This window comes from Telmatherina bonti (genome assembly GCF_933228915.1).
Source record: "Telmatherina bonti genome assembly, chromosome: 9".
Taxonomy (NCBI): Eukaryota; Metazoa; Chordata; class Actinopteri; order Atheriniformes; family Telmatherinidae; genus Telmatherina; species Telmatherina bonti.
Window position 1 is genome coordinate 28,209,692 of NC_136627.1, and position 23,379 is coordinate 28,233,070.

Genomic DNA, 23,379 nt, shown 5'->3' on the forward strand with positions numbered 1-23,379 from the left:
TTTCCCCCACCACATCTAATTGTAGATATTATCTAATCTCTTCTGTGGAATTAAAATACATCATTGTTCGGCATAGTCTGTCATATTGGCCTGTTGACAAATGCAGATGTAAAACAAAAGCCAGATGAGGAAGTTATACTCGCTGCTTTTGCAAAATTTGAAAAATATTTCATCTTGCACTATGCACAACATGTCAAATTAAATAATGACAATTGTTTTGTAAACAAAACAATTTAGATTTTGCATCCTGCCCTGAAAAACCTAGGATTTTTAGCCTCTCCAAGAGCCCCCCCCCCCCCCCCCCCCATTTGTTTTCATCAATACAGGTTTTAATATTTACTATGTAAAGAACATTTCTAACTAGTTCAGCCACATGCGGTCACCTCATGGGATATTGGGCTGTTGTATTTTTTAAGATATCCATCACTCTGTAACAGATAATGTGAAAGTATTTGTAACAGGTAGTGCAGAAATGGATTAATACTGTATTTTACATCATACTGGAAAAAATAGTAGTTGCTGAGGTATGAAATGGGCCAGTGGCGACCTGAGTCCAGCAAAAGTATTTGTGGTTCTGGGAACTCCAGTGTTAAAACAGATCTGGGTTGTGTTCTCCTGACACCTGCTAATTCATAGTTTAATTTCATCAGTGAGAAAAACAATAAACAATATTTAATTTTGAAGCTGAAATCAGCTGATACTGATATTGTGCCAGGAAATATTATACATCTCTACTTTTCACCACAGGGTCTTGCAGGTTTATGTCAGCACGACGTATTAGGCATATAAAGTAGCAGTGAATAATCAGCACACGGGTGTTTATACCTTGGTTACCATGCCTGGCACCATACCTACATGCCTCAGATGTGCAATAATTTAGCTGTGCAAGCTTGTCTTATTTAGGTTGTTGACTTTGCAGCAGCACTCCTGATAAGCCATTCACGCACCACTGGGACAAGCATCTCTTAGGGGTCATTACATGCTTCCGTTAGCAATGTCATTCTAGTCAGACAAATTAGAATGTGAGCAGCCTCCTAAACAAGACATTTATTCATCCCAGTTGGGTCCTAACACAGGGAATCATCTGTAGGCTCCAGCAGGAGATGGATGCTCAGCTCTGGTTGTCGGCTTGCACAGTATCTTTGAAAATATAAACACATTTTTCCAGTTTTTCACCTCACTCCTCATTGTTTTCTCCAAGTTGTCACAGCAGACACCAGCAAAACAGATTAAAATGTGGTTTGCCGTTTTTTTCTGGCGGTCCAGAAAATTTATTTGAATTACTGAATCATGCCCAGACAATGGACCTTTTATTTTTTTTCTTCGTATTCCAGTTTTATATTGACTTTTACTCAATGTACTCAAAATTGGAATGGTTGATATGCTTCAGATAGTAATTTTTACACTCTTCTTTGCAATATCCACAGCATATGTAATAGTGATTGTGTATGTCTCTACAGGCATGGTGCCTATGCAGCAACAGCAACCACAGCAACAGCAGGGCTTCCCAATGGTTCCAGTCATGCAGCCTAACATGCAGGGCATGATGGGTATGAACTTTGCGGGTCAGATGCCCCCAGGTGCCATTCCTATACAGGTGAGCTTCAGTTTCTGCATCATGTTTGGATGTCATTGTTTGCTGAGGTTTAATTAATATGTCCCTGCATTGGTGGTACTTTGAATAGGCACTGTAATAGTGACACAGTGCTTTATTAATTTAACAGATGCCCTTTAAGTGGATTTAGAACTTGTCTTATCCTCATTTACTTTCACATTAATGTCTTTATTAGACTGTTTTAAACATCAACAAGAATGTATTACAGCCTTGTGGTTTTTAATAACCTGTCGCTTCAGTTTTCCTCAGTGAGAGCATTTTATGTCAGCCAAAATGTATGTAAAGGCTACTTAGATTTCCTACCTGCTTTGTGTTTCCTTTGGTGGTGTTGACAGGGAGGGATGGCGATTGGGATGCAGGCCCCTGGGATGCAGTTTTTGGGCCAGCCACAGTTCATGGGAATGAGACCCACTGGACCACAGTACACTGCTGACATACAGAAACAAATGGCCGAGGAGCACCAGTGAGTCTCTTTCTAATTTATAACTGTATTTGTTTCATATCTCCATCTTTAGGAAACAGTTTGAGAATGAAACATCCTGAATAATATTTAGCAGTCAAAGTTATGTATTCAGCTGAAGATTAAAATGTCTCAACAGCTAATCAGGGATGTCACGATTATTTGATTTCACAAGTAATCCAGGTATTAAAACCCATAATTAATTGGTCGTAAAAATCAATCAGTATTGTCACTTTCCAGAGGAAATTATGCTTGCATCATATCAGCTCATCTTATTCACACAATAGATTAGAGTTTATTTGGTTATATGAAAAAATGATCAAGATTTGTGCTTCACCAGCATAAAAAATATGTGTCACCACCTACAAGATACCCACTCGACACGGGAGGTAAAAAGAAAATAACTGGGTTAAATTATGTAAATATGTACTTAATATAACATTGATATGAAATGTTATCATGGTATAACTCAGTGGCCTTATAGTACTACATGCTGAGTTCGTTATTTAACATCACAAAATACGAGGAAAAAATTAACAAGAAAAAAAGTTTCAAACTTTTTCTTTGATGGATACTTTCGTGATGATCTGCTGTTATTTATGTTTTGGATAGTAACCAATTGCTGAAGGGCAACTGGAAGCTGGACGCTAACTGGATATGTGTGTCTCAAAATGATATCTGCAGGTTAAGAAATGTTAAAAAATATTCATAGTAAAAGACCTTCCCCAATTCCAGCTAGAGGTCCTGTAGCATTTTCCATCTGCTTTCTTTGGCAGGAATCCAGTGTTATTCTGTCGTATTTATTTATCCCACATTGTTTACAGAGCACAGGTGGTTGTGTTGATAAAGGATTTGTTGATGATTTTACGTTATTGCTCTATTATTTTGTTATGTCAGACAAAAATATCAGACCTACAAGGAGCATTTTACACATTTTAATGTTGTCAAATTTATGCAAAATATTCTTGATAATTGTAATATCAACACAGTTTCTTTGGCAATAAAGTGAGAAAATTAAAAATTGTGACGTTCCTACAGTGGATGAACAGCTGTTTAAATAAAATGCTCTCAGAAATCAAGGATATGTTATCAATAAAATTTTATTGTGTGAAATTTAGTCATGGATTTAATTAGAATTTAACACTGATTTTTGCTCAACATTGTTAATAATAGACATGACTTGTCCGCAGAAAATCAGTTGATCTTCTAGTCAGACAATTATTGCAATCTCAGCATATGCATTATTAATCTTGTAAATTTATGTATTTGATATGAAATAAAGTAAGCCCAGGTGTCTTAACAAGAGCCAGAGGAAGCACCATATATTGAATAGAAATATTTATTTATGCATCACTCGTGATACTGTTACTGGAATATTCAACAATCATGTTGCATGTTTTCTAATATCATACTTATTCCTTAATGTTGGGTATCTTTGTGGTGTCAAACTTTACTCTGAACTGTTGAAGTATGGAAAGCAGAACTCAGTCAAGTTTGTTTTTTTAGGAATCTGGCAGAAGGACAATGGCAGTGGAACCTCTGGGTCGTGTGGGTTTTGGGGTGATATTTGGTTTTCAGGTTTTTTCTCTTATACATATCGCATTTGCCTGATTGGATTGGGATCAGAGGAGTTCGGGTCTACACCTCAGGATCTTTTTCATATCTAGCAATGCTAGAATAGTTTTATTGTTGTGATACATCACATTTAGGCGCTGGGTGCTGGTGAAGATGAAGCAACTGATATCTAGGCACAGTATTTCGATAAGGGGTGTGTTAGGTCTGCAACAACGTTTACGGTGTGTGCCAGTGTAATCAATGTCAGGACTGAGGGTATTGTAGGAGAAAGAAAAATTGTGATGACATAATGATGGCTGTTATTGTAACCTGTCATTTGTGGGTGACAAGTGTGTATGCAAAAAAAAAAAAAAAAAGAAAAGTTTTTTTTTTTCTTTCTTTTCTCTAAAAGGCTGCATCCTGTTAGTCCTAGTCATCTCATTGTTTTCTGTCATAAATGTTTATAACATACAATAGTTTAAGTGATTTAATATAAGCATCATGATGTTAATGGGTACAGTGTAAACTTGGATAAACAGAGAAATGTTGAACTTTTTTTTTCTTGATCATCCAGATAATATCTGCGCTTTTTCCAACAGATAAGTGGAAGCGTTCAGTGAGCAAAGACCTCCATCATGTTTTGTTTTTTTTTTTTTTTTTAGTTATTGGCTTAGAACCCCTATTGACAACATTAAATCTATTTCCCCTTTATAAAGAATCCTTTAAAATAATCCTGTCTCCAGGCCGTGATCCAGATTACCCCTGATAAAGAATCACTTCTTTCTTATTCCGTTTCTGAGACTTCTTGAACATTTAATGAAAATCTATACATAATTTTTTTTTAGTTTATTTGCTAACAGAAAGACAGACAAGGCAACGCAACCAAATACATGACCTGTACCTTGGCATAGGTTATTAACATGCTCTTAGCTATTCTAAGAATGTTTAATGTAACGTTGACTCTCAGTCTAACATTTGAGATCATTTTGTCCTTTAGAAAACGCTTGGAGCAGCAGCAGAAGATGCTGGAGGAAGACAGGAAAAGAAGACAATTTGAAGAGCAAAAACAGAAGCTGAGGCTGCTCAGCAGTGTCAAACCCAAGGTGAGTCTCTCCACATGCCTGCTTTATCTTGCTGTTTTTCTGGCACCACACTTCTTTGTAATCCTTGGGCATCTCAATACTACTCTCAGACAGGGGAAAAGAGTCGTGATGACGCTTTAGAGGCAATCAAAGGCAACTTGGATGGATTCAGCAGAGATGCAAAAATGCATCCCACTCCATCATCACAGAGCAAAAAGCCAGGTATTTTCACCTTCTCTTATTTAAAAGTCCCTTTTTCTTGCTGCCTTTCTCCGTACTTCTGCTGAAAGGCCTGGCTTGTAAACAACTGGGTCAGCACAAAGATTGCCCCACTGGATGTCAAAATGTGGATTTTTCAGGGCACAGATGATTTTACTCACATATTTTCAGTAGGGGCTTTGACGATATGCTTTTGTACCGATTAGATTCCGATCTTTTGGGTGCCAATTTAATTTAAATTGCAATTTTCAAAATTCTTTGATATTGCTGATTTTTGTAGATTAAAACTACAAAATAAAAATGAGAACAATTTATTAATGGATTTTTTTATTTTAATTGTGAAGCAAAAAAAACCCTATTTTCTATTTTTTTGTTTTGATTTTCCCACCCTAATTTTCAGTCACTCTCCGTTACGTTTTTGCCGATTTTCATTGAGCTTCTGTTTGTTACCTTTCTTAACTTTATGCTGTCTTACAATAATTGATATTCTTCACCTATGTATGTTCATCTGTGCACTTCCAAAAGTTGGAGCCATGGATTTATCACATAATCAAGGATCATTAAATTGATCTGTGGTTTGCAATGCTGCTAGTCCATAAAATCTCTCTTTTTTTTTTAGACCAGTATGAACTTGATTTAGCATGTCACAGATCTTTGGTTAGGTTTTAAGTAAGCATAGACAGACTTATTTTGATTTGTGAAACTTTGGATAATTACATAACTTTTTGCTTTTGGGAACCTTTTTTGGCCCATTAGTCATGTCAAGACTATTCAGGTTTATGCGTTTATCCAACTTTTGCCCTATTGCCTTAGTATTATCACAAAAAAGTCATTTTAAACAAGGCTTCAATTAAAAAAAATCACTCATTACATTGTTGAAGTGTTTGTTTGACTGATGATTTTACAGCCCTACATTTTCTGGTTGTGCACAAAATAAGAAAAAAGCTCACTTCAGTCCTTAATTCCTTCCTCATCAGCGTGTCATGTGTTGTACCATCATCACCATCATTTCTTCATTTTTGCAGACTCATCACCATCACACCTGTCTGTCACCACTCCCTCCCTCCTCCCAGCTTTATCCAAGGATAATGAAGAGTTTAGTGACTTTCAAGGGCCTGTAGATGCCCCCACCTCCTTAACCCTGTCGTCCTCCTCTTCCCTTGCCTTCGGTCTCTCCTCTCAGACTCTGGTCCAGCCTTCATCCTCTGGCCCCAAAGGCTTTACTGAGGATGATGATGAGTTTACTGACTTTGTTCAGGGGCCTGTTAATGCTTTCACTTCCTCCAACTTTCACCTCTCCTCTCAACCCCAAGTCCAGCAGTCATTCCCTTCCACACAACCCCTTCCTGCCTCTGTGTCCAATCCCACTACCACCCAACACTCTGCTGTCAACACCAGTACCCCATCTACATTTCAAGGTAACCTTTCTTTGTCTTTGACATCTTCCACTTCATCCCTGTAATTATTGTCCCCACTTAGTCCACGTAACAGGTTTTTTTTTTTATGATACTTTAGGTTTTAGTTGTATCTGTTGATACTGGTTTGGTCCTGGCATGCACTGCAGTGTGACAAGTGATGACAACAGATGACCCTGTAAAGCTACTGTAACTATTTAAATCTACCAAATGTTAAATATAATTGAAATAAGGGTCCATAATAGATGACTATAAAAAATTATTGCTTTATAAATACAGTGTTTGCCATTAGCTTTTACTTTTATTTATTCAACAGAAATAGCAACTCATTATTGAAAGTTTGATTAATTCACTAATGAAATTTCTGTGGTGGGCAGCTGCTGTGTGACAAAGCTCAGTTTCTGCAATGTGAATACCAGAACTGAGAGATCATCCTTCTGTTCAGACAAATGCAACAGGGAGCCCCCCATTCAGTTTCTAAACTTCAGCATTCATATTTAAGTATTTATTAAGTAGGTTGCTGTGAAATAGATTTCTTCATATGGACAAAAAAGCAATATGGCAATATTATTAGGCATTTATAAACTCTGCAGAACTCATAAGAAATTTAACATTGTTGACTGGTAATTTTTACTGTCTTTCCCTTCTGGCATTTATGCATCAAAATTTGCTATGTTACTGCAACCAGCTGATAAGTGAAGACATTTTGTACGTGCATCTGCATCCACATCCTAGATCAAACGTTTAGCAACCCTGAGAGCTTTCTAAGTTCTGTTGGAGTTCTAAAACTCTTTTGGGAAACTTTAGTTTTTACTTCCAAGAGCAGTGATTGTGTTATCCTATACTTTGCAACTTGATTTTGCTGAAGTGAAGAGCCTGAAAAGCAGAGATTTATAACAACGTTTGGACTTGTTCCTCGTTCACCTCTTTAGGCCCATCATTGGAAGAGAAGCTGTTTTCGTCATGCGATCTTACTGCTGATAAAACGGCCCAGGTTAGCTTTAAATCCAAGCAGAGTTTGGCTCAAATGGCTCCTAGAGCTAAAGTTTCAACCCAGTTTCACACCAGCCCTAAAGCAAGGAACTGGGGTGCAACCCCGGAGGACTTGAGTTCTGTCTTCATCCCAGAAAATCTACATGAAGCCCCGGTGCCATCGCCCAACCACCCCACATCAGCTGCTGGCCTGTCGTCTCAAACCAGTAGTGACAGTGGTGAGAGAAGTGCCTGTTTATTGGACTTCATAGCTACCGCTTCTGTCCCCTGCTTTGCTGCAGCATTAACATAATTAAGACAATAGTTTTCTTCCTTTTCTGAAGAAACAATTTCATTCTTTCTAACCCTGAAGACAACATTCTGTTCCAGATTCTTTACTGGCATCGTACCATTGTGGCTTATTAAATGAAATCATACTGACATTCTCTTAATTGCTTACATTGTAAGGAAGTGGCAGTTCCTTTGAAGTATTCTTCCAATTATCTGTAAATCCTCTACATTTCGGCTTTTATTTCTGCCTACTTTACACCTCTGATAGTATGGCCTTCTCATATCAGTGCTCTCTTTGCATAGTGGAAATGGACTGTGTTTGTCAAGGTCCTCCGGTGGTACCTGTGGACTAAATAAGCTGCCTTCTGTTCCTCTCCTGTGTAACATCCTCTCAGAGAATGACCTCTGGCGCATGCTGACTGCTTTGATTTAACAGGGATGTGCATGGATTGGCCGATGCCACTGGGGTCCAAGATAATCCAAGGCTGATTTTACATGCTACTCTTTTGTGCTGTTATTTGTTTGTCTGTGTCTGTGTCCCCCTTGTCATCGAGGGAAATATAGAAGCTCATCTTTTAGACCAGGGAGATTTGTTATTAGATTAATTTAACAGCACAAGACTGATGAGAAAATCTTGTGCAAAGATGCTGCTGAGTAAACACAGGGACTCACAATGAGCAGCCTGTTTTGCTGGTTATTTTCAGAAAAGAAAAATTCAGGTCACCATCAGCAGTTAAATTAGATTTTTTAGTCTTTTTTTTTTTTATACCTTTTTTTTAATTTTTTTTTTTTTTACAAGGCAGTCTTTTCTCTCCGCTCTCCTTGAAGCTGAAGATGACTCACAGACTGATTTATTGTTGTCTGATGTGGCAGTACGCTTATGATTCAGTGCAGGGGAGCGTTACATCTGCACCAAGCCCTCCAGACATCAGGTGTATGATTTTGTTGAGCTCAGTATAAGCTGGGCTCAGCTGCCAAGAGACTAGGACAAGACTTTTGCTGTAATGGCTAAACTCTATGTGTGTGTGTTTTTCTACCTGTGACAGCAGGTGTTGGTGTGTACCCACAACAAGAGCACATCCAGTCTATGCTGCCAGCCTGGGTTTACAATGACAGCCTCGTCCCAGGTAAACATTTACTCTTGAATTCAAACAGTGTAATGCAGAGGTGTCCAGCTCCGGTCCTCGAGGGCCAGAATCCTGCAGGTTTTCTATGTATCCCTGCTCAGACACACCTGATTCAAATTAATTAGTAGTAGAGCTTAATCAGTTGTGCACGTCATTGGCTGTTTGATCCATTTAGTGGAAGCTAGATGTGTTGGAACAGGAATACATGGAAAACCTGCAGGACAGCGGCCCTCGAGGACCGACTTTGGACACCCCTGGTGTAATGTTTCACTTAATATTTTGTTTAAATAATTGATCAACACTGTATTAAGCCATAACTTAAAGGAGCATTTAAATGGATGTTTGTCTGTTTTTTCTTTTTGTTTTAGAAATGTTCAAGAAGGTTCTGGAGTTCACAATGACTCCGGCTGGGATAGATACAGCCAAGCTCTACCCAATATTAATGTCATCAGGTCTTCCCAGAGAAGCACTGGGACAAATCTGGGCGTCAGCCAACCGCACAACACCTGGGATGTTGACCAAGGAGGAGCTCTATATTGTACTTGCACTGATCGGTGTTGCACAGGTAAAAACTGGAAACTTAAAACAACTTTATTTTATCTGCCTAAGCTTCGAATGACTCAGAATAAAATTCACATCTAAATTAGACAGGTTTAAGCTCGAGACAGAAAGAATCAGCCTGATCTGAACCAGACCATGGCTTGTGAAGCGTTGTAAGCCCAATAAATGGCTGAGTCCCATCAGCTGAGTCTGGCAGGAGGCTTCTTATCATCCCAGGCTGAGGCCATCATCACCCCCTGGGAGGATTCAAATCTGCAGGCAGCTCACGAAATGCTGCATGCCACCGCTTCCATGTGTGGAATAATAAGACACCCTTGGTGATGTAAATCTTCCTGAGCATTAAAACCCAAGCCAAAAAAGGTGCATTATCTTGAGCCTGCCACACATGTTGATTCAAAATAGGAATGGGCTTAATTAATCCACATTTAATCAAACAATCTTCAAGAATATCATCAATGACTTTATTTGTTAATCGATAAAACTAATGCATCTCTAGAATGGTGTTGGAAGTTGTAAGTGCATATTTTCCAGTGTAACCAGTAAATAAATCTCATTTAACTGCCACAACAGTTTCTTTCATAAAGATCTAAATGGGGAAAAAACACAAGGTTTTTTGTTTTTTTTGTTTTTTGTTTTTTTTTTTACTTTCACTGCATTTTAATATACTGTAGTCTGTAAATACAAAATTTTAATATGAAAATATTAATGATTAATTGAAAATGTGTTGTTAATTCACCCCTCAAAAATATTACCCACTAAGTAGCTGGTTGTGACTTTCTGGGAATAGTTTGTTGACAATGGAGACAAGAAAACATCTTTCTTTGTTTCAGAGTGGCCTCCCAGCAATGAATGTGGAAATCCTCGGTCAGTTTCCCTCTCCACCCCTGCCCAGCCTGCCAGCCCTGGCGATGGCCATGGCCCCCGTCATGCCCCAGCACCAGCAACCAATGATGACTCAGCCCCCAGTATCTATGCCTATGCCCACACCAGCACCATCAGGCATTGCTATGGCACCTGCAGCACCAGCTCAGCCATCTACAAACACAAACTTCATTGCTAGTTTTCCTCCTACACAGGTAACATGTCCAAACCTTGAGACTTTGTAATACTGTAGTTGGTCATGCCGTAACTTTTACTCACCAGCAAAGTGTTCACATAGGTGACCAAAGCCGAAGATGATGACTTCCAGGACTTCCAGGAGGCTCCAAAGGCAGGAGATCAGGCCTTCTCTGACTTCCAAGGGGAGTCACGACGAAGTTTCCCAAGCAACAGTGCACATCAACACCAAAACAGGTACAGGCTGTCATATCAGTGAAGACACTGTGTCAGTCCTCATAATGAATTATTTTTTTAAATTAAACATCCCATCATGGATTTATGGTTCGCTTTGTGATCAGCGCCTCTTATTTCTGTCCCTGGTACACCAAATATTAACATCGAAAAAGAGATGTGAACATTTGAGCAGATGAGTTTGTGATACTAAACCCTGGATGGTTATTTATAGTCAGGTTCTTCTGCATAGAAATTGTGCCTCCCAGTGTCTGTCTTACAGTCAGAGACGATCTTAATATCTTATTATAACCTCGTCATAATAGCAATGCGTTTGGGTCAGCTCTAAATAGATTGATCTCGTTGGACAGTAGATAAGCTCATTTCTACATATTACTTTCCAAGAGACTTCTTCCAGTGAAGCAGAGCTGAAAGGCAATTATCTATAGTAAGATAAAGAGAAGACAGAATTAGATAATCTCACATCTAAATGGCATGGACATCTTATATTTCTCTCCTCTTCTTCCTCTGAAACACACACCGCTGACTGTTTCAGCAGTTCCCCACAGTCAGAAATGGTCTTATTAAATGAATATCTGAAGCGCTCGTGTTTTGTTGCGAGGTATAATTGCGAGGCAGCCATAATTTACTGTTAGATATCCTGCAGACAAAAAGCTGTGAGAATGATAATACTCATTGTGAGTTCCATTATTTACCTCATATTGAAGTATAATGTCTGTGTTATTATCTTACAGCCTTTTTATTAAAACAGCTTTCACTTTGAGGAATACTTTGAGATTTTGGAAATGTGCTGCTTAATTTTCTGTTAAGATGAAGACTAATATCGCACTTATATTTGTGTGGTTAATTTGAAGCTGCTGTCAGTGCTCTTATCTTGGCTCAAACACTGAATATGGAGGTAACCAGCTTGCCAATTTTTGTCTAAAGATAATTAAATCTGTCTTTATTGTCTCAATTCTTTCTTGATTGAGACTGTAGAGTAATTTGTGTCCAAGATTATGTATTTGAAACTTCCCCCAATTTTCCCAGATTTTTTTTTTTCCTCTAGATCCAGACTATAAAAAGTCTATTTTCTACAGTAACAGAGTTCCTAAGAACCATGGAAAGTATGGTTTTTATATCATTATTGTTGCTAGAAAACTAAAATATCGTGCTGTCATCCTGTTTTTCTAAACATCAAGTCATGACTTCCTGAAAACTCATAACCTCTATTAGCTGATATGGCGTAAATCACACTGTCCAGCTTTTATATTTTTAATGTTTTTACATGGCATTGGAGCAGGGAGGACGCCACATCTGCTAAAAGCTGCTGTACGTGTTGATCTGTCTTTCCTATCCTCTCCACCCCAACCAGTCGAGGCAGATGGCTGCCCTACCTGAGCCAGGTTCTGCTGGAGGTTTTTCTTTCTGTTAAAAGGGAGTTTTCCTTACCACTGTCGCCTAATGCAGCTCAGGATGGGGGATTGGATCGAAGTTGAGATTCGATGAAATCAGTTGCTTTTTATTAGCTAGGCTTTATATGAATTGGCTTGAACTGATGTGTCTGTAAAGTGCCCTGAGACAACGCTGAATTGAAATTAAAATCTCTGTGTTGGCTGGATGTTGTTGAGAGTTGCACGGTAGCATTTATCTTCGCTTGCATGGATACTATAAATAAACATCAAGAAAGAAACATGACAGTAAAAACATTTACCTATTTATAACTAATGTCAGTTCCTCTTTATTTAAGGGACTATAAACATCAGCTGAGAGCCTAAATAAAACATTACTTCTTTAACTTGAATAAACAATATATTTTGGTCAAAGAATCTTTCTCTGTTACTGTTTTATCACTGCAGTTTGCATAAAATCCAGTACACTAGTTTTGTGTGAACACTTTTGTTTAAGCTTCAATAACTAGAAATTAAGAGATGAACTGGATATCTCATGCAGCTGAATGTTGTAGGAGACCTGCTGTTAATGGGCTTCGTATAAAGTCTGGTCATCATCTTTACTTTTGGGTAAAGTTTAGATATGTTTGGAAATTCATTATCAGATTTTGTGCAAATATCAAACCTCAATTATATTAATCTGTTTCCTAATTCTTACTATAAAGATGTTAAAGTAAGGATCTTCAGCTCTGATCTTGAAAAAACCCACAGTCCTGTCCACTTTCAATGTTTCCCCTGCTGCCACAACACACTGTTGTGACTGTTGTGGCATCACTGGACTCAAATGAATGGGTCAGTAATAGACTTGTGCAGAAATTCTCAGATCCATTTAATTTGAGTCAGGCCTGTTGCAGCAGGGAAACATCTAACACCCTCAAGATAGTTGGCCTTGAAGACCAGGGTTGGGGATGACTGTGGTAAAGCACAAGATTCCACAGAGGCGCTCAGCTAAACCTCGTCCTTCTCATCTAGAAGATGTTTTAACCAGCTGGTGGAGATGTTTAGGATTAGAAGCTGCTACATTAGGAGAGTCATCAGGTCGAATGAGACATTCAGGTTATGCGTGAGTCATTGACCCTCTTGCTTATTTAGGGAGTTGTTTAAATGAAGTTTTTATCAACATGTTGGTAAACCTGCTAGCCTGTTTGCAGCAAAATGGTAAAACTATGCTGTCATCCTGTCACTTGCAGAAACTTGTTACCTGTGTGTGTGCTGATGTGCAGCAGCACACCACCTCCAATGGTGAAGATGGAATAATTCTTCAAATTCCAGCTTTAGGATAACAAAAAATACGTAATGTTTCTGAAAAAAATAAACAATTTATAATATGTACTGTAATTGAGCTTTCATATTGTTTGTTTTCTACAGTTTTAACATTTTTAGTGTCCTGGGAACCAAGTAAAAAAAAAAAAAAAAAAAAAAGCCACGAAACAGAAGCGGTTGCCATCCAAATGTAATGTCAGCTCAGGCAGCTTATGTGGATTAAATTCTGCAGTTTAATTTCTCTTTCTCACATCTGACCACCCTTATTTTTTTGTCCATGCAGCACGCCTGCCATGCTTACTCCAGTGTCCGGTTCCTCTTCCTCTGTCTCATCCTCTGACAAGTATGCTGTGTTCAAGCAGCTATCTGCGGATCAGCCTGCAGAGCCAACACCCCCTGCATCAGGTACTTTCTACCGATCATATAACAAGTAACTCTTACAGCATCGTCTGCCCTCCATGAAATGTTCTTGCCACCTACAGACTGGCTGAAAACATAAAGGCAATTATAGTTAGAAAATGTTGTTTTTACACATTTAAAGTCACACCAGTGATGACAGATTCCAGCTACTTCATGAATAAAGAACCACAAAGCTTTGATTTGAAGCAGGGAGCGATGCCGTGTCTCATGCACACTTTCCTCTCATTTTCTCATGCTGTGACGGAGGAATGGTGCAACCAGTTTCACAAACTGGGAAATATTTTCATAAAGAAGCTCTTTTATTACATCTAAGATATTGAACTAATATATGAAGGTCACAACTTCAGCTTTCATTATACTTAAGTTCCAATAATCCAGTAATTTGCATAAATACTGTCAGTTTAATAGAAATATTTTCATTTGATTAATCCTATTTTTCCTACAAGTAATTAAAAAGATCTATTTTGCTGCGCAACTGTATTTAGGCAACACTTTTAATGTATTTTCTGTTCATAATTCCAATTCTTTTTTCTCATTATTTTCCTCTAGACATTGGAGACAAGTACAGTGTGTTCAGACAACTAGAGCAGCCGGCTGAGAAGAAACCAGTTGGTAAGAAACAACTTACTCTTTCAGGCACAATCATAATTCTGTGTCACCAGCTCTTTTGCCATCAGACAACCCCTCTCAGTATTGCACCCTCCTCTAAAGGCTAATCTTCTTGATTTGAACTTACCAAAGAGAGATGGGTCAGGGTTAGATTCCCTCTAATTAAGAATTTTGTTATAACTCGGGTAAAGCTGTCAGGTCACCATGATGCCATTGCTCCATGTTTACTCTGTACCTTGTTTTGTGAGGCTGCCGTTTTGATGCAAGTGTGTTTCCCATCCCTGTTTCATTAGAGCAGTTTCTGATGGGGGCAGCTCTTACAACTCCAGTAAGTCATGCTTTGCGGTGACCTTTCTTTGGCATTGTCAGGCTCCATCTTCCCTAATGAGCCCATTAGTTACCTCTCTGCCACCGTATAGCAGCAATGTGAATGGATTCTCTTTTTCAGTCCGTGCATACATTACACCACAGTGTATTAGCAGTCGTTGAACTCGGTGCATCCTGATTTTTGCTGTGTGATGTTTGTCGGCGTCATGTCGCATTATTTGGCAACAAAAAGACAAAGTTCTTAAAGCAGACTGTTTTTTTCCTTACAAAAAATGCCCATCTTAAGTTGTGATTTCAGCTCCTGAGACCGAGACAAATGATGGACATTTTTTTTTTTGCAGCTTGACTTTCTCAGCAGTTCACTGCATGGTTGTGTAGATACGCAGTGTGTGGCTGTATAGTACAGAGCTTTGTTGTGCAGTGGTGTGTGCTGTTCTTTGGAAACTGCAGCACACAATCCTAGAAGTTTAGTATTTCTCAGTGGAGCAGAGGCATACTGTAACTAATTCAGCAGCTTCCTCTTTTATATAATTTTAAAATGAGTTTTCCTGAGATTTTTTTGTCTCTGCCATGTCTTTTGCTAATCTTAAATCCTTTGGTTTGCAGGGGAAGGATTTGCAGATTTCAAATCTGTCAGCGCTGATGATGGCTTCACAGACTTTAAAACCGCCGACAGCGTCTCTCCACTAGAACCTCCGGATCAGGCAAAGATTTTTCAACCTGCCTTTCCTTCTGCTTTCCCAAACTCTCAGTCTCTACAGCAACTTCCTCAGCAACAGCCAGCAGTGTCGCTTACCCAGCCCAAAAATCCTCTCAACATGGCCGACTTGGACCTTTTCTCTTCTGCTCCGGTCCCCACTGAGACAAAACCCAGCACATTCCCAGCTGTTTCCATGCCCCCCTCTTTAGTGCTCCCTCCTGGTGGATCCAAACCCTCTGGAGGAGGAGCAGATGATTTTGGTGACTTTGCCCTCTTTGGTACCTCCTCTGAGACCGCTCAAGCTTCATCGGCGGGAGGAGCTGCAGCAGCACCTCAAGATGACTTTGCAGACTTCATGGCGTTTGGCGCTTCTGGTGGAGAGCCAAAAGGCGAGAGTGGCTCGCGGGTCCAAAGAGACCCCTTGTCCCATCAGCAGCCTCAGCAAAGCTCAGACAAGTATGATGTATTTAAACAACTGTCTCTGGAAGGAGGTCTCGCTTACGATGACACCAAGGGGAGTGGCGGTGGCTCCTTTTCTTCTCTCAAAAGCGACACAGACGACTTTGCTGACTTTCAGTCCTCAAAGTTCTGCACAGCAATCGGAGCTTCTGAAAAGACTCTTGTGGACAAGGTAGCTGCTTTCAAACATGCCAAGGAAGACTCTGCCTCCGTCAAGTCACTCGACCTCCCATCCATTGGTGGGAGCAGCGTGGGGAAGGATGATTCAGAGGATGCACTTTCTGTGCAGCTGGACATGAAGCTGTCAGACATGGGTGGAGACCTAAAGCACGTGATGTCGGACAGTTCCCTGGATTTGCCAGGTCTCTCGGCCCACCAACCCCCCGCTACAGGTGAGGAACTAGTGCGTTTGCTCTGGTGAGGCTCTGTATAGTCAGACATGGAGCTATTTTCGGGGGCTAGCCAGCCTCTTCTCCTCAGTGGAGCCACTTATGACCACTAAACAAGAGGTCAAAGAGGACGTAATGAGGTCCTTGTTGAATTGATTATGCTCAAATACTGAAGAAAATACAACATATCAGATTTAATGCATCATTTTCATTCTACATTTCATTATTCATCTCAAAATATTTATTTATTTATTCATATTTATTTATTTAAGTTATCATTGTCTTTCTCACTTTTTCCTAGTACATTTCCCTTGCTGCCCTGTATATGTTGTTGTGGTAGTGACAGACAGTTCCTAGTGTATATCTCTATTTATTTACAAATGACTAGCTCCTGGGTTTGATGTTTGGCAGTCATCGTCCATAGACAAGGTCCCTGGCTGCTGTCTGTCTGACTCGGATAAGCCTCCTGTTTGCTGTGTCCGTGCTGCAGTGGCAGACGTTGCACTTCAGCGTATCATTTGTGTGTACGTGAGTGTGTTGTTGACGTGTCAAGCAGCTTGAACAGAAGGTTCAGTTGAATGCAGATGAGTACAGGAGGACGTTATCAGTAATGAAGTTCTTTATTTATTCAGATTCAGGTTTTCCCACAAAATTACCCCAATTTTAAAGGCATTACCTGAAAGATGTTGCCATCAAGTGTCAAAGGGACACCAAAAATTAGGATTTTGATTAATTGCAAAGGAAATGGTATCATTAATAGGATATTTTGCATGCCACAACCTAAAACAAAAGATATTTTAATAGTGTAATGTTCTATCTGGATGCTGCTAAAACTGGATCTGAGTGCTTAAATGTGAGTGCATGTGTTTCTCTCTTTATGTCTGTCAGTTATTATAGTCTTTGCAGTATTTCCAATCCAACCATGCAGTATTATTTGAATCAAATGTCTTTCATCCAACGAGGTGTTTCATGGCTTGCCTGCTCTTTCCCTACCTCATGTTATTGAAAGTGGCGTTGAAGCTTACCTAGTAATTGTTTCTGAGTCATTTATCTAAAGGAAATAAACCTTTCCTTGATAATCAGGTAGTGTTCATGTCAGCGGTTCCTCTCCTCTTCCCTTCGCACCTCATCATTTATTTATCGAGCATCTCATTTCCACATCATGGATCATGTATCATGGCATTCCACACCAATCTGTAGTGCAACAGTAGACAGCAAGTAATCATTATCAGGTGAAGACTTTGCAGTTTAAACATTTATGATTTTTCTTTTTCTTTTAGTATTAATCTGACAATTTTCTACAGAATAAGAGCATTAAGCAAGCAGACAGTCTTTATCTGACAACACTCATGCAATCATCTATCATCATAGTCACATATCCATTAGGTACAAATATGCACACCAAACCATTTCATCCAAAACCTTTGGAATTATTTCCTGTACGTGAGGAAAACACAAATGTAAATCTCCCCATTGCCTTATTTCAGTTAATGTGCAGTGGTCAGATTTTGGTTAAAGCCAAACAACCCCTGCTGCACTGAGAGCAAATAAACAGTTTTTGGAGCTACAGTGAAGCAGTTATACTGCTGATGGGCAACAATGATGCCCGCTTTAACATCGATACATTCCTAAGAAACTATATGCTACTGTAACAGCAGTTTCCATATTACTCCTAATTATCTGTTCTTGTTCTTGGAGAGCTTTGGGACGTACCTGTTAAAAGTGTAGCAGGCTTAGCAGCTCGAGCACCTCACCATGCTTCGCACGGTTTCTGAAAAAGTATGTAACCTTAAAGAGACAGTATTTCTTTTATGAGGTTCCTTTTGGTTCACAAAAGGAATCAGATCTTTTTTGTTTGTTTTTGTTTTACGGTTATCAGTGAAACCCAGCATGATTTTATCACACGTGGTTTTTTTGGTCTGGCTCTCTGAGAACTTAATGAAGTTAGTATTACCCCTCCTGCCTTGCTTTTTGCTGCAGTGTGCCTGCTTTTTCAATTTGTGAAATTGACAAGAACATCATCCAAAATAAGCATTTTATGCATAAAAGTATTGCAAGCTCTTTTTATCAAAGAAAACATGTATAGATTTAATAGTGTATTTTTATTACAAGAGGGAATTCTTATTTTGAGGTTAGAAAGATTCCTTAGTTGTGATTTGCAAAGTATATATAAATAATCGTAGCCCACAGTATTCAGTAAGATTACAGTATTTTAGGTTTATGTGAATTTAAACATCAATATCTTTTTGTTTAGGGCAGTGATCCTCAACCTTGGTTCTCAAGATCCACTATCCTGATCCAATCAGGGTCATCTGATTGTAATTTAATGGATCTCTTACAAACACCAAACAAGTTTGCTATTGACCCGTTAATTTGAGTAATTTGTTTTGCATTGGACCTTGAGGGTTGGAGTTGGAGATCCCTGGTTTAGGGGATCGTAATAGTTTTGTTCATTGGCCTGCTTCAACAAGCTATCACTGTAGCAAGAGAAAAGGGATACTGTCTCTTTAAATCTGTCCCTGCATCTGTGATTGGATGTAATTAAGACTTTCTCTGGGATGTCAGGTGTAAAATGGCCCCCATGGTTTTCTGTAACCCTTTGAGTGCTTGAACAAGACCACATGTTTACAAGCAGATAAATAAAGATAGCATCCCTTTTTGTTTATTATTTTATTGTGAAATTGACTAAATGTAACAGTATGGCAGCTTTCTTGCTGCTCCAAAAGCATTCTCCCATCCTTACTAAACAGGCAATGATTTTTGTGATGCTCCACCAATGCGCCTCCCCCTTCAGGTCCTCAAAGGGTTAATCCTTTTTGCCTTCTTATCTGAATGATCTTTTCAACCAGGCTTTCCAAATGTTCTGTGTCCAGATCGTTAAAAACACAAAACAAACCTGTTGCTTGACATCCTAATAGTCAAACGAAGTTCTGTCATCCCAGAACTACTGATTGGAGTCTGTGAATGTGCCTTCTCTCTGGTTTCTGCTTCTTTATCCTCAACTTATCTTTGTTTTTAGCTTCTCGCTGTTTGTTTCCTTTTCTTCTGACTGCATGCCCTTGTATTCAAAATGACTGAAATCTAATTTTACAAGTGTTAGTTTGAGAAACTTCTTGTAATGATAGACCTCTTTCAAAGTACTTTGTGACCTTTCTCTCTTTCTCTCTACTCATCTTGTCGTAATAAATATTACTGTTGGTATTGCTGAAACGCGTACCGTCTTATTTTTTCTTTTCTTTCTTTCTTGGGAGGCGTAATGATATCTGATGATGTGAGCTTCACAATAGATCCTTGTCAATTTCACAAATTGCTTTTTGTCTGAGGGTTCTGCCATGCAAAATACAAAGAGTTCAATATGGTGGATTTATGTGCTTGTTTAAGGGAGGTCTGAATGCTTAATTGGGGACCAGTTTGTGCAGGCTGTGTAGCTGTCGGCTAATATTAGTTTTAAAGAAAGTGATAAACCACATGGTGAGAAAAGGGGCAACATGACGTGACAGGGATTTTATTGAGGGTGTTAATGTATCCACCTTGAGACTAAATCCTTATGGTTGCATTTGGTACAAAGAGATGAATTCGAGTTATTGTCAGCAAATAAATGTGAAATATATAATACAGCAAATACAGTGATATATATATATATATATATATATATATATATATATATATATATATATATATATATATATATATAACCTAATGGAAGAAAAAGCAATGTTAGTGTCACAGTAAGATGAATATGATTCACCTCAGGCATTAAAACAAGAAATCATTTATTAAACAGAGTTTTCTACAGTGTGGGAGGGAGGAAGTCTTCCTCCTACATACTGGTTGGGTATTAGTGTCAGATTTAAAAATGTACTAAAATCTAATTGATGCAGTTGCCAATGTCTTGCAGAATTGCTTTGTACATCTTTAAGGGGAATATCAGATACAGAAAGGCTTTTTTTTTTTTAAAGTACATATGATTTTTGTCAATCACACCAGATCAACAAAGAACAAACCTGCACATACTCTCAGCTTCTGAGGTTTTTCCGAGTTTTGCTTTTATTTGAGCAGCTTCAGAGGCATTTGCTGAATTTTGATGGTTCCATCTGAGTTCAGTGAAGTTACAAAAAAAAAAAAAAGAAATATGTCCTTTTAAAAAACTTTTATATTGTATGTAATTTTTTGATTTTGCATGAAATGATTCCGCATTTCTTTTTTCAGTCTCAGAGGTATCAAGCAATATTCAATCCAGTTCATCTAAAACAATATGTCTCCATCTGCCATCAGTAGACCGAGATGAGAAATATATCTTATAGTGTTGATGAAATGGCCCTTCAGCAATCTAAAACCTCTTTTGAACTTAGACAAAGTGTGACATAGTTATTATCTTAAAGTGTCCCCAGTCCTCCGTCAAGGCTCGTTTATCTTCCTTCTATCATGACAGCATCTGTGCTATTCCTAGGAACCACTCGTATGTCTTTGTTGTCATTGCAGAAGGAGACGACATGAAATTTGACCCCTTTGGGACATCGGCTCTCAGCTCCCTGGCCAGCTATGACTGGTCAGACCGGGAGGAAAGTCTGCCTGGTGAGGTCAGAAGGCCACAGGGCTTGGAAGGAGCTTCCCTTCCATCTTTAGTCCCATCACAGAGGAAGGAGCTGAGCTTCGGCAGCACTGAAAACATCACAAGTGGCTCTGTAACTAAGACTACCACCTCCCTAGCTGCAGAGGATGGTTCATCAGCAAGTGACAAGTGTGAGCTTTTTGCAGACTTTGGCTCCAGTGACCAAGGCGGTGTTGATGAGGAGGATGATTTTGGAGACTTCGCCAGTACTGTATCTGAAAAGTCTGACTCTCCCACCGCCACTGCCGAGGCAGGCTCAGAGGGAAACCAAAGCGAGGCCTCGGATGAGTTTAGCGCCTTCCAAGGGGATAAGCCTAAGTTTGGCAAGTCTGACTTCCTCAAAGCCAGCGCTCAGGCCAAAGTCAAGTCCAGCGAGGAGATGATCAAGAATGAACTGGCAACCTTTGACTTATCTGTTCAAGGTGAGTCATGCTGCATTAACACAAATACAGATTGTTTCCATAAATCTTTCTGTGGCTGATTAGTCTTTTTATTGATGAAGGCTGATTGTTAAGTGTTTTGATTATTGCTTTTCACACCAAATAATAGGGCTGTGATATTCTTTCATCCCGATTCAATTTAAAGTGTGATTCTCACGATTCCTCGATATTGCTGTTTTTTGTAGACTAAAAACAAAAAAAAATTTACAAAACTTTTTTGCTCATCATTTTTCTTGATTCAATGAGTACAAAAAAACCAACACAGTAGCCAGACCATCATTCTGCTGCTATAATGCCCAAGAAGACAAGTAAAAAGATCCATAAAAACGCTTAAAAAAAAAAAAAAAATTAAAATGGATTATTTTTAATTATTTAAAAGAAAAAAATTGAACAAAAAATTGATTTTAAAATTGTGAAGCAAAAAAAAATCCCGATATTCGATTTTTTTTATTCAATTTTCCCACCCCTACCAAATAAGTTGGAATCAAGTGTGAGGATTTGCTGCTTTTCTTTCATGAATAGAATGTGACATATGAAAAGATGTATAGTAAGATACATTGTATTCTTGGATTTTTTTCAAGGAATATTTAATCTTTTTATGATTTAGAATGATCAGATGATTATAAGAACCTGAAAACAGTCATGAATTTTCTTAAAATGGGCCATTTGTATTTATTTGTCTAACAAATTCCTCAAATCTAAATGAACTCAGTTGATGGTGCTAGGAAGCAGAGAAAAAGAATAGCTGGAGAAGCTGGAATAATGTAATGTGTGCTACTTTGTGTGTCAAAATGTTACCTGTTGGAGCTGCTTAATTCCACAGGTGATCACCGAAGCTGTAGATTTATTAACATCTTGTGTTCTAGCCAATCTTTAATTATCAAAAACATTGTTTCGACCACCTTTAAGCCTCCTGCCTCTCCCCACCTACGTGCGTTGGCCTCGTCATGTCTGTAATAAAGCTGTCAGGCATTAGATGGTAGTGTTGAGATGACGGTCCTGCTCTAACGGCCGTGACTGCTGAAATGGATTACTAGAGGCCAACAAATCCATGAGCAGAAATTAACCGTATCCACTTTAAGGCTGTTCATTCCTCTAACTCCTGTTTGCTGGTTTTATGTTCCACAAATAATTAATTACAGTTTCCTGCAACACGATAAAAGCCTCGCAGATTAATGTCCCTGTGCTGGATTTAATTTGTGTGAAGAAGAGGGGGTTCACTAACTCCTCTCTGCTTTATGGAGAAGTAATCTGATCTGAGTGGTTGTGGGGAAGATGACATATACCTCTGGGTGGTGGAGGAGTTGGGGGCGTTACCTGTGTCTAAATGATCTTTGTGTGCTCATGCAAACACAATAACTGCAACCTTTTCTTGCAGTAGTCTTGGCTTGCCATGTGTTTGTGATACCATGCCAGGATTTTTCTGTCTTCTGTCCCAATGAATTATTCACACAAGTGTATTTGCAGCAGTGTTTTGTACTTAATTATTGTTTGCCACAAATTATGCATTTACTCATGGCACACTCTCCTCCAAGGTGGAAATGGCCACAACAGAATCAAAGTGTACTGATTGCAAATAAACAAGTGAATTACTCAAAGAATCATCATTGCCATTTGTGAATGTTTGCGGTTTTCTTGTATTGCATTGTTTATGCAACTCGAGCGTCATTCATCCCCCTCTTGTCTCCTGTCTTCACCTCAGGCTCTCACAAACGCAGTCACAGTTTGGGTGAGAAGGAAATTGGCCGGTCGCCACCATCTCCAGCTCCAGAGCAGCCTTTTAGAGACCGATCTAACACCCTGAGCGAGAGGCCCGCCTTGCCCGTCATCAGGGACAAGTACAAAGACCTGACTGGGGAGGTGGAGGTAGGTGGAAACTCCCCATAATGCAATTGCTGTTTTCAGACAACGAATTTCAGATAATTCAATAATTAGATGCAAAACTCAACCTTTCTTCTGTTTTGCTTTTATGTTCACTTGCAATAATTAAATTTTCTTTGGTTGCAGGAGAGTGAGCGGTATGCATATGAGTGGCAGAGATGTCTGGAAAGTGCTCTGGAGGTTTGTCTTTGTTTCTGTCCAGTTCCTAATCATATATTATAATGTATAAAGTTGTGCAGCAATAAAAATGTGTAATTATTTAA

The 23,379-nt window shown here is 39.0% G+C and overlaps 1 protein-coding gene across 3 annotated transcripts in view; it reads left to right on the forward strand.

Annotated features, from left to right (window-relative positions):
• synrg (synergin, gamma) overlaps positions 1-23,379 on the forward strand; it is a gene marked incomplete at its 5' end in the record, with an annotated part of 41,024 nt that overhangs the window by 5,690 nt on the left and 11,955 nt on the right. The window contains 17 exons of one of the 3 annotated variants that reach the window (XM_079246241.1): positions 1,461-1,597; positions 1,951-2,078; positions 4,627-4,732; positions 4,822-4,933; positions 5,956-6,348; positions 7,278-7,556; positions 8,655-8,735; positions 9,104-9,300; positions 10,127-10,372; positions 10,456-10,589; positions 13,563-13,684; positions 14,249-14,311; positions 14,607-14,636; positions 15,242-16,186; positions 20,666-21,217; positions 22,938-23,101; positions 23,243-23,296. In XM_079246241.1, the coding sequence (XP_079102367.1) occupies positions 1,461-1,597; positions 1,951-2,078; positions 4,627-4,732; positions 4,822-4,933; positions 5,956-6,348; positions 7,278-7,556; positions 8,655-8,735; positions 9,104-9,300; positions 10,127-10,372; positions 10,456-10,589; positions 13,563-13,684; positions 14,249-14,311; positions 14,607-14,636; positions 15,242-16,186; positions 20,666-21,217; positions 22,938-23,101; positions 23,243-23,296 (3,743 nt within the window). The remainder of the gene's footprint in view (positions 1-1,460; positions 1,598-1,950; positions 2,079-4,626; positions 4,733-4,821; positions 4,934-5,955; positions 6,349-7,277; positions 7,557-8,654; positions 8,736-9,103; positions 9,301-10,126; positions 10,373-10,455; positions 10,590-13,562; positions 13,685-14,248; positions 14,312-14,606; positions 14,637-15,241; positions 16,187-20,665; positions 21,218-22,937; positions 23,102-23,242; positions 23,297-23,379) is intronic. The other 2 variants (XM_079246242.1, XM_079246243.1) reach the window with 2 other exon arrangements.